The sequence below is a fragment of the Cajanus cajan genome, chromosome 1 (genome assembly GCF_000230855.2).
Source record: "Cajanus cajan strain Asha chromosome 1, NIPB_CcT2T_4, whole genome shotgun sequence".
Taxonomy (NCBI): Eukaryota; Viridiplantae; Streptophyta; class Magnoliopsida; order Fabales; family Fabaceae; genus Cajanus; species Cajanus cajan.
Window position 1 is genome coordinate 78707054 of NC_138517.1, and position 11728 is coordinate 78718781.

At 34.7% G+C, this 11728-nt stretch overlaps 2 protein-coding genes across 5 annotated transcripts; one reads left to right on the forward strand and one right to left on the reverse strand.

Annotated features, from left to right (window-relative positions):
• The first annotated feature begins 1564 nt into the window (after positions 1 to 1564).
• EMB2786 (COMPLEX 1 LYR-like protein) lies at positions 1565 to 3412 on the forward strand. Of its 3 annotated transcripts, none has more exons than XM_020366411.3 (5): positions 1565 to 1755; positions 1847 to 1908; positions 2010 to 2054; positions 2739 to 2836; positions 3031 to 3412. In XM_020366411.3, the coding sequence occupies exons 2-5, from the start codon at positions 1855 to 1857 to the stop codon at positions 3131 to 3133; spliced, it is 300 nt and encodes a 99-aa protein (XP_020222000.1). In that variant the 5' UTR covers positions 1565 to 1755; positions 1847 to 1854; the 3' UTR covers positions 3134 to 3412. The 3 variants fall into 3 exon arrangements, with proteins under 3 accessions (XP_020222000.1, XP_020221999.1, XP_020222001.1); XM_020366410.3 differs by having other exon boundaries at positions 1566 to 1759; XM_020366412.3 differs by lacking the exons at positions 1565 to 1755; positions 1847 to 1908; positions 2010 to 2054 and adding an exon at positions 2132 to 2343.
• Positions 3413 to 4318: 906 nt separating this feature from the next.
• LOC109804550 (boron transporter 1) lies at positions 4319 to 10154 on the reverse strand. Of its 2 annotated transcripts, none has more exons than XM_020366400.3 (13): positions 10047 to 10154; positions 9359 to 9590; positions 9060 to 9142; positions 8713 to 8905; positions 8437 to 8575; positions 8086 to 8251; positions 7094 to 7260; positions 6792 to 6965; positions 6503 to 6598; positions 6176 to 6313; positions 5592 to 5911; positions 5209 to 5476; positions 4319 to 4861 (listed from the first exon to the last, which is right to left on the reverse strand). In XM_020366400.3, the coding sequence occupies exons 2-13, from the start codon at positions 9460 to 9462 to the stop codon at positions 4574 to 4576; spliced, it is 2136 nt and encodes a 711-aa protein (XP_020221989.1). In that variant the 5' UTR covers positions 9463 to 9590; positions 10047 to 10154; the 3' UTR covers positions 4319 to 4573. The 2 variants fall into 2 exon arrangements, with proteins under 2 accessions (XP_020221989.1, XP_029128270.1); XM_029272437.2 differs by lacking the exon at positions 10047 to 10154 and adding an exon at positions 9737 to 10034.
• Between the last annotated feature and the right edge of the window lie 1574 nt (positions 10155 to 11728).

Sequence of the window (11728 nt, forward strand, 5' to 3'; positions counted from 1 at the left end):
ACAGCACACACAACATATAAACTCATTCAGAACAATTTATATATTAATCCCTATTACATAGCATTTTCTTTGACTTTGTTTTTGTCTTCTAAGTTGTTGTTGTTTGTTGTTGTCCTTGACACACATTTTGTGATCATCAAAACTCCTTTAAGCTTCAGAGATAATCTTGACCTCATCAAGTTCAGGCTCCTCTAAGCTCAACAGTGGATACCACGTATATGCATAGGTGGATGCCAAATTTCTTTAATGCACTTGGAACCAGAACGGGCCGTTCTGGTTTTAGAATGCCAAACATAAACGGTCAATGATTATAGTTCACACTCGTGATTCTAAATCACGGTTGTGAATCGTGCAAGGAAAAAAAACCCAAAGTACAGAGCATTTCAAACACTGGATTTGGTAATATTGTCAATGAGGGGTTTATAACTTCAATTGCTAAACATTTGGGCTATACACCATTTCTGGACCAATTTCAAGATATAGGAGCTCTTAGAAGTATTAATTATAATACTTGTTATGCAATGCAGTGTATCACTAAGGACAATGGTGGCAGGTTTTATTTCATTGTTAGTCAAACTGGAGTCAATCACTTACTATCAAATCGGCACTATACAGTCAAGGATGAAACGACATGGTGTTTCCCCTTGGAGTCATTGACCGATGTACCCCAACAACAACAACAATATTTCAGTATTTGAATTTTTGTTTTCATTCTCTGAACCATATTTCAGTCTTTGAATTTATGTTATGTTATGAATTTTTGTTTTCAATCTTTGAACCACATTGCTGCATTTTGTTGAACGCACGTATGTGGTTGGCATTCTAGAACGACCCGCTCTAAATCTAAAATGGTTTGTTCTAAAAGCAGAACGGCCCGTTCTGGTTTCAGAATGACTCATTCTGTTGCACTCGTTGTGTGTTAACTAATGCATCTGAAACGGGCCGTTCTAGATGCAAAATTAACACACCACGTGTGCAAGTAGAATGGATCGTTCTAGTTTTAGAACGAGTTGTTCTGGTTACAGATGCATTAAAAAAATTTGACATCCACTTATGCATCTACATAGCATCCACGTGGCCAATAATTAACTTCGTTTAAGAAATTTGGACGGAACGTTTGACATTGCAGTAATTTAAATTATTAAGGACTAAATTGAAACCAAAAATTAAAATGAGACTAAATTAAAATTTAAAATATTATAAGAAACTAAATTAGGTATTTAACCAAAAAAATATACAAGCCTTAAACCGTAAATGAATAACACAAAACAAATGTTACAAAATCATAAATCCTAAACTAACTATAGGGACTAAAAATATTAAAAAAATTATAGTATATGAATTAAAAAATATATATTAAACAAAAAGACTAGAAAGGGTTAAAAAATATAAGTATAAGAACTAAAATGACGTATTTTAAATTATAAAAATAAGTAAAATTATATAGATTATAAAATATTTTAATCTTATTATTATCATCGAGTGTCATAGATAAAATAAAAATAAAATAATAAAAACTGGTTACTCGAGTGATACTATATTACCAAAATTGAATGGAGTACGTTGGAACACTGAAATAAAAATTGATTCAAATTCATTGTATCCATTTGAGTTAGTTCGGGAATTGGGGTTATGGGTAGATGCTGACTCTGGTGCTGAGCTGAGCTGAGAGTTGTAGTCAGAAGACGAGGTGGTGTCTTCTATCTCCTATCTCCTATCTCCTATCTCCTATCTCCTAATTAGAAGCAGCATCAGGCAAGTAAGTACCCACGCCCACCCTCACTCTCCCTCTCCCAATCAACCCCCTAACTGTTCGATGAATTGCCTCTCTCTTTTTGTTCCGCAGTTTCCAACATGCCTTCCCTTCAGACTGCCCTGCCTCCTGAGCTCGCCAACAATGCCATTAGGGTCAGTCACATTAATTCAATCAAACCCCTTTTCTTCAAAATTTCAATAAGCAAACACAAATCAATCTCTTTTTTCACTTTTTCATGCCCTTTTTTCTCTAGCTTTACCGTGAATGCCTGCGAAGAGCTAAATATATTGGCCATCGGGTACGTCACTCCCCTTCAAATTCAAACAGATTCACTTGTGGCTTATTGATTCAGCATAATTTCAATTGAATGTATGGGAACCCCTGCCCTTGTGTATTTTTCCCAAATTAAGTTTTACTTATGGTGTTGTAAGTGTCTCAAGTTTGTGATGTATGTTTTCTGAAGACATGTGATTGATATTGAAATTTAACATGTGGAAGTGGAACAAACTCTGGTCCTTTGAGTGCACACCATCACTTACTTCATGTTTCGCATTTCATCTATCATCATGCTGTGCTTCTTTATTCAGGTTACTTTCCTATTGCTGCTATGCTGGTAAAGTAATGCACTCTTTTTGCTGAAGCACTGTCTTTGTTTAATCTTGTCTGGAGAAATTTCTCTCTAAGCACTTCTATAGGAAAAGAAAATGAGATGGTAAAATGAATTATACTTTTCTCGTTAGTTAAAATTAGCTTATGCATTTCAGCTTTTATAGGAACTCTTTTGTTTAACACTTCTAGGAGCTGAGGACTGAGGTGCAGCATAGTTGGTTTTAACTTATGGAAGGTGTTTGATTCATTTTTCTTCTCCTAAAGTGTTTACGAATGAATTCATGCAAACAGGATCTAAATATATTTAATCTGCATGTGTCATAAGACTAAGATGTTGAAATTGATTGTGCTGTGTGTCTGCTTGCTGTTGCAGAAACATAACACGGAGCTTCTTGTTGATATGGTGAGACAACAGTTTAAGAAACACAAGCATGAAACAGATCCCGAGAAGATTCAAAAGTTGAAGGATGAGTAAGCTTGCGTCTAGTATAATGCACATTTATATTGTGCTTGTTTATTCCCATTGTGATCCTTTTTCTTCCTTTTTATCTCTTTTTCCTTCATCTGCTGCAATACATTTCTAATGTCCCCGTGCACAAAAACATGGGTATGTATGTGTAATTTATGTTTAATTACTTACCGTAGATTGGTTTCTGGTTTTGCAGTGCTGCAAGGGGCCTTATCAATCACATACTGTATGAGTCAGAGCAAATGACAGGTTCTAAATTTAGCAAGAGTAAACAGCCTAATTTGCTTTATCCCAAATGATTCAGTTTGTCCATCAGTGAAGGTTTCGGAGACCAAGCATGTAGAGAAAGCCTTCCAAGGGTTTTTTTTTCTGGTGACAAGCCTTCCAAGGGTTTTATGATTGTTATTGGTTTTGTTAAAATTTTATTTAAAACAATTGTGGAGAATAGGGCAGTGGCTTTATCGCTGTTGCTATTTTTTCATATCAACAGTGCTTAAGTTTCTTAAAACCGTTTTGTAGTTTCTACCAAATGATTCTGTGTCTCAATCAATTCAAGAACCCTGCATTTTCGTGGATGATTTTCTTGACGTTTATACCAGTGTAGAACCAATAAACCTTTGAAGAAATGACACTGATCCGTCTTTTTTTTTTTTTTTTAATTAATTTATTTAATAGTTTAGTTTTGTGTTTACATTGAAAAGCATTGTGTGATACACGACAAAAGATGCCAAACAGCGAAAGTCGAAATCTCAGTCAAGAGACTGGCATTGTTAGGTTCCAAATTTCCACGCATAATACATTTCTACAATTTCTGACTAGTTATTGAGCAGTTGTTTTCTCACTACTCTTGGTTAAACATATCGTCATAACTTTATTTTTTTAGCATCTCTTTAAAGTAACGGGAGAATACCATACGGTTATTCCTTGTCTATTCTATTGTGGATGAATTATAAAATAAGGTCTTTATTATTCAATGACTCATCTTGCATACCGAGGAATAGCAACTTAAGAATGACTTTCCTTGATCATTTTGTGCGACTTTCTAAATCCATGAGTCAGACAGCTGGAGGGACGAAAGAAATTTAGAGACAAGAAATTATTTCTGGGTAGTATATTGAGAAAGCTGGAGAAATCAATGGTAGATAAACCATCGGTAATCCTAAAGGTGTAAAATGATTTTACATAATTTACATGATGTTACATTGAATTCACATTACATCAAAGACAGGATAATGTTAACAAGAATATTCGTAAGATTCATAAGAAAAGCTTCTTTATTGATTGCATATCATTACACTAGTAAATCATGTTAGGTTGATGGCGGTATGGTTTTTTGTTAAAATAATTACCTTTGCTCGTTAATAACAATTAACCCTTGGTCTACAAAACTTGTCTTTTCAAGCTGTTCCCCGGTAATTATTTTACATGAATGATTTTTAGTTTTATTTTAATTTGAACGAAAGATTTATGGAGACCTTTATCCATAAAAAAGTTAATAGGGTGGAAACATGTCAATGTCTCCATAATTGCATTACCTAACAAATAATAGGCATCAACCACTTAACAACTTTTTTTCTTTTTAATCATAAACATTAACAACTTGTTACAAATTCCTGCACTAGATAGTTTATATTGTCGCAATTGCCTATGTCAAGAATCAGAGATTAAAATGAGTGAGGGGCATGCCACCTTTGCTGGCAATCCTTGTATTATAGGCATAAGTAAAGATGCATCAGTGTTCAACCACCTTTCCTCAAATGGGATGGCCTAGCTTCTGCAGAGCTAAATGGTCCTCTCACAACACCTCGAGGGCTTTGATTTCCTCTGAGTTGGCTTATCCGAGGGCTGTATACTTTATCTGGGAACTTTGGACTTTGAACACTTGTGAACTCCTGGGATAGTGTTGGAGTGGAGCTCATTACCTTTGGACTGCAAACACGTCTAACCTCACCCCGGCTTCTAGTAATTACTCCATCAAGAATCTCTCCATCATCTGCAAAGGAAGCTGCCCTGCTCAAGTCCCCTTCCTGCACACACAGTGGAAAAAGGAGCTTGAGTGTGTGTTTAGTTATCAGTTCAAATCATCCAAATGGACATTCAGTACCAATGATACAAAATGTTGCTTCTTGTGAACGCTTGTTTGGAATGATGCAAACGGTTCTTAAGTCATGGATTGACCTCAAAGTAGTTGTGCACGTATCATGTTCCTAAGTAATCTAAATCATTAAAGAACTACTTGCAACTACTGATGTTGATGTCATGAATGTGTTTTGTAATTCCATATCAGAAAGGTATAAGTAATTTGAAATATGTCATGTATGTGTTGTGTAATTCCATAACAAAAAGGTGAACTTGGCTCTAGTGTTACACTTACAGTCGCTAGGTTGAATGACAAAGCAGGCACTTCTTCATATTCTGCAGCGTCTAAATCTTGAAGGTGTGCTCCTTTGAAAAACTTGGGCAGAATGTATTGCCTCACAGGAACCAGAAGCATGATCATCAATGGGAATAGAACCCCAGCTATTGGAACCCAAGTGATACCAAAGCAAACAAGCAAGTAAGCAGTCTGGAAGAGAGTAAATACTGCAGTTGTCTTGAATGGTACGGTTTCCACATAAGTTGCATGGAACTCCTCCAAGACTCTTCATATTTATTTTATAATGTAAAAAATAAAGCAGCAACAAGTCAGTGAATGCAACTCTAATTATTCTGAAGAGATAAAAATCAAATAGGAAATGTTTAAGGTCATATTCATACTTGTATCTTCTGCTTGGAGCAGTGAAAATTAATAAAATCCGTTCCCAAAACTGGTTGCCAGGTAAGTTTTCAATGGCCATGAAAGCAAAATAGCCCCAGAGTACAGAAGTTGGAATCATTTTCAGGAAAGGCATTGCTGCTACACATCCTCCTACCATCAAAGATTGAAGCAGGTTGCTCACTCGTTGTTCTTTGACCTCAACAGGCAATAAGTCATCAATGTCCTTCTCCACATCAAATATTGACTCATCAACTGGAGCATTTATACTCCCCATGCTTGATGCTAATTGGATAGTTGACTCTTTCATCTCATTAAGTCCCTGTCAGAAGGAGTTTAGTCAAGGGTTGATGATAACATGACATGCCACTTCTTGTTTGAACTAGAGACAACATAAGAACAAGTTCGATTTTTTAAACCATTAAAAAAATGATATGATTGAAGATTCTCTTTGGATCAGTTTTAGAACAGGGCACTTTCAAAACATTAAGCAAAATTAGGGGACTAATATGCCAGAAAACTATTATAAGTGATCATGTCATATAGGTGGAAGGGAGAGTGATAAAAAGACCACAATTCCATGTACCTGCGAGGAATGTTCCTGGTGAACTAGAGGGGTTTGCATCTGCCAGTAAGCATCTTGCATACTTCCATATACTTGTCCCAAGTTTTCTTGCTTTTTCATACAGCTTCGTGCTGTTGCAACAAGTCGGTTTCTAAGTAACTGCAAATCACCCAAAATATACGGATAATGATAGTTGCAGAGCACATGTAATCATATCATTATGTATTATGTTCCCACTTTCTAGGTCTACTACAGAGTGTACTAATGAAAGTGTATCGGCAACATTTATCACGGTAAAGCACCATAAAATGAGAGAACAGGAAACCTGCAATTGTAATTAATGTCTACCTGGTGCTTCAGTGTAGCTAAACTTTTGGTATGCATTGGAGATTGTGGAATGACACCATTTGACGGGGGAATTCCAATTAGACCACATAATATAACCTGTCATTCATTTAACACATCAAATGTGTCACAACCAAGAATCTCATTCAGTTTACAAACAGAATAGGAGGCCATACACAATATCAATCTCAAATTGCAAAGGGAAAACAAAGAGCATCGGGCAAAAAAGGCAAGGAACCAAAGTAATTTTATATAAAGCAAAGGATCAAAAAGAGCAAGGAGTATTAAGTACCATGAATCCCAAAAGAAGTAAATCATAATGGAAAGAAGGTGGCTTTCTTAAATTGAACTCTTTCTGCTGAGCAAGCTGAGATGCCACACTATGGTCAAAATAATAAAGAACAGCAATCATTGTTGCTGGAATAAACGCTCCAATAATATAGAGAACTGGCACATTCAGCATGTCCTGTTGGTGATTTTGAACATTTCATGAAAAATTTCCAATGAAGAACTGAGAATATAAAAAAATGAAAGATAAATTTAATTATGAGATTTCCCAACATTAAAATATTTGGACATATCAACTAGTCATGCCTTTATGACAGTCCAGTTTTCAAATGCACCAGGGGACCATGGATTTGGACTGAAGAGACGCCTAGGGATTCCTTTTGGAATACTTCCAGCGGGAATATAAGAAATGCCGGTCCACAATAGAACCATCAACGGGACACCATAATCCGCTATGAGGCCCCGTAAACATCCTGTAACAAGTTGAAAATATTCTAAGAACTACTGGAACATAATAACAAAAGGTCAAAGTACAAGTTGAAAGGACTTTTTCAGTTATTTTGATGTTAAAAGCAAATCCTTAGTCTGTCGTTGATCAGATTTAATCTCCAGGTGATATACACTTCCATTTTCAATTTAAGTTTGATAAATCTAAATAAACTCATAAAGGTGACATATTATGGGTTCAAACCTTTTTTTGTGCATTGAAGAGAAGTCATCTTACAAAATTTATTTGAAGAGTAGCAACAAAATTTTCATTAAGACAGAAGTTCATTTCTTTTACGGTTCTAAGCTTTAAAGATAACTTTTGGAATATTTTTCAGGCAAGATTCAATTTACATATAAGTCCACTTAGTAACATCAAGATCAACTCTACCATAACAAATGTTAATTGGAATCCACTACCCCTCAACAACATTGTTTCTACTGCAGTTTTTTCTCATTGAATGCCAGAATTTCTGCTAATTTGTTTTATTTTTGTAACAGGAGGCCTTAAAATGGGAATCAAAAGGGATGGGGAACGGATTATATCAAATACATAACTTCAAGCACCTTACAGTACATATCAAAGTCGGTGCCATGTAAACTACTACTTATTAGCTTATTGACTTCTGTTAAATACTTCTTGCAGAAAAGAATGCATATCTCAATGGAAGAATATAGTATTTCTGCAACTTCTGTCAACACTCCACAATTGACCATAAGGGAAAGAAAATTTTATGATTTGTTAATTCATATCGTGTTGATGATGCACATGCCCATGTGATTTGGAACCTCTAAAATTTCCCAAATCTTACCTGATCCATATCGCCAAGACCTTGCTTTTCGGCTTCTCAATGCTGTAAGCAGGAGACCAAAAGACAGAACCAAAGAAAACATACCATTTCCAAATCTCCATGAAGATTGAAACTCAGGTGATGTTGGGTCTGCCCTCTCAGGTATGTGAAACTCATGGATGAGTCCCTGTTAAACCCATTTAGGGAGCACCTTTATCAGTTGAATTGATTTTCCTTCAATGTTATACTTATATCTTAAATCATCTTATATATTTATGACTTCATGCTAGAACCACATAATCATTAGCAGTAGCACTAAAAATACTCGTGAGTCAATATTACAGTCAAAGAAAGCAGAATGATGTTTCTTACTTTAATAGCCTCTTGCATGAAAAGCATTGCAATAAGAAGGCCAAACAGTTCCCCTGCAACACGAGTGAACCTGTTGATGATGGAGCAAGCTCCTAAGATAGCCAGTAGGAACAACAAGATGGCAGTCCACATGCATACCCTGATCATACATTAAATACAGGATGCAAATAAGTTTCTTTTATAATGCATCATACAGACAGTAACTCATCATAAAAATTATAGCTAGGAATATAGCATGATTACACCACTACAAATATGAAAGTCAGCAGGCTATACCATCCACTCCATGCTAGAAAGAGTTTTGAACCCAATTCTGGCCTACTTTTGGCAAAGTTGAACATGAATGTATACATAATTACAGTTGGTTCTGCTACTCCAAGAATCAGCAAAGGCTGGCCTCCTATAATAGAGTGTATAATTCCACACAATGCAGTAGATGCTAATGTTTGCACTGCAGTGAGTACTCCATCTGGAGATTATTGGAACACATTACATCAAATTTGAGGTTCATTATATCACTATCTCTGCATTTATCTACTCAGCTATCTTATCATTAATTAACAAATTACCATACACAGATAAAACCCAAGAAAATTATGGGATATAAATAACAAGTAATGTACCTGTGTCTCTTTCCAATTGTTCTCCAAATGAAATAACAGGAATTGCTGATGCAAAGAATATATACGTGGTAGGGGCTAATATCCTGCGAAATAGCAGTTTAAGCACCAAGTTAACATTCCAATCAAAACAAGAAGTATGTAGTTACCAGGAACTGCTTACTAGTGTAGAAATTTTAAAGGAATACTAGCTGAATTAGAAGGAAACCCTTCTATCATCATTCAAGTATATGTCATGCTATCAAAATCCAGTATCCTTAGAAAATAAGTTATTATTTTTTTGTAGCATAAGAAAGGTGTACCTGAAGCCTGCCGTGAGACCACCAATCCAGTCTTGCTTGTAACACATCAATCTCCCTTGAAGATCATTTTTAATTCCACGAAACGGAACAAATGTCTCCTCCATAAGGATTTATATCTTTTTATGCTCTAACAACAGTACAGATTTGCAGAAGCAACTTGATTATTTAATCTTGGCTGTCACCAATGCTTGTGCAATGAGCAACAGAGGAACGAAGAACGATGGCAACACACCTATGGTAAAATCAGCAAGCAAGTACACATCATTATGATTTATAACATGAATTATGCAAACAAACCCCTTCAGTAGAATCCCAGTAGCAACACAACACTACAATGTTGCTTCATCTAGGCCAAATAAATACATAACACAAACTTACAAGTTACAATAAAGAGACAAAGCTTCAAAACCCAGTTGGAATACACATTAGTGAAAGACAAAAATGACAAAGAACGGGATAATTAAGCAAAAAAAAAAAACTTTTCACTCAAAGCTCATAGCAGTGAATGAAAAGAACATAAACGAGAATGTGGGTCAAAAAAACAGAAAAGGGGAATGAAAGAAAGTAAGGTGGTTCGTCATTGCAAAAGAACAAGGTTTATAATGGGGTAAGGAAAGGGAATAGGAATATGCTAAGAAAAGAGCTACAGTGTAACGTTGAGAGAGTTGGTGAAGATGGAGAAAATTACAGTGTGGTTTTGGTGAAATGAGATGTTTCATTTCAAAATACATGATGATTAGGGGAGAGAGCCATGCTTTGCAACTTTATCACAAGCAAGCTAGCTACCTTCCCTTTTATAAGACTTTTTTTTAATAATTTATTTTAATTTTTTCTTTTTTTTAGTATCGAACATGTGAATTGGGAAAATAGTCCTCCAGATATTCAATTTTTCTTCTATCTCATTTTCTATTTATTTATCACATTACTTGTCTTTTTTTATTATTATTATTATTTTCTCTTTGTATCTTTAATTTTCTCTCTTTTTATCTCTTATTTTCACTTCAATTCACTTCGAAATGAGATAAATAAATATATTTAGTAATTAAATACTTCCTTTAAATATGGTCATGAATTGGATAATACTACTGTCTAAAGAAAAATGGCCATAATTGAATAAACTTTTATATAAATAAAAATAATAAAAGAATTAAATTTATCACATAAATTAAAATCAATTTATACATACAATTAAAAATCAGATGCATAAATTGATTTTTAAAAACTCAATTTATTTTATCTTAAATTTTCTCTCTATACAAAAATTTATAGAGAAGTTAACTTATATGTACCATGCTTTCATACCGTGTATGATCATCATAATCTAAATCACATGGAAACACGTATGGTAAGTTTGAGTAAAAAAAATATTTATATAACATAAAACACAAAACATCAATAACTTTAATACATCAACACATCTCATCTCAACTTCAACACTATCAACATAACTTCTCATTTTACGACAACACAATATCAACTCAATCACCATAGTAATTTCAACATAGATTAATCATCATAGCAACACAATATTTTATAACACAATAATTATATGTGTCATCATGTATTTTAACTAGGAGATCTCTTACAATACATGATGAACAATTTAAGTAGCTTGACCCTACTGAACCGACAACACAAGGTAATCTTAAACAAGGAAGTCTAATACTATTGTCAGAATAGAACAGTTGGGTATAGATCTACCACGATATTAACTAGCTTAACTAATCCTTCTATAGGATTAGTCCACTGACTACCATTTAAATATTATGTCCTTTCGATACCCGGTTAAGAACTAAGTTCTTGACTTTTTTACTTTACTCGGTTAGTCACTTGTAATAACTATAACTCAACTTGGTCCCTATATTATGGTCGCTTCACACACATGTATCTCAACCTTTCCCACACATTGTACCAACAATGTTCTAGAAGAGAATCAACATAGCTATCCACTTCAAGGTTAACTTCTCAAGAAGGATTTTCAATAATTAGGCTCTCAAAGCACTACACACAATATCCACAAAATAGGATAAACAACTTTCAAAAACTTCTCCTCTAATCCTAAGTGATCATCATTGCTCAACAACACATCATATATTCAACACAACTAAATAGTCAACATACAACTTTGCAACTCATACCGCACAGCTTTCGACTCATTTCTACTTCTCAACTAACAGCTCACAACATAATTGCCACATACAACTTCATCTTTGTAACTCATTCATCATTTATTAATGCAACAACTAAATTAACAAATATTCAACACTTCATCAACTATATCAACATGTTTTTCTTCAGCAACCAACGCCCGATACTATGCACCCTGCGTCCAACGTCATGTAGGCAGGGAGCTCTTTGTCTCACCCATGC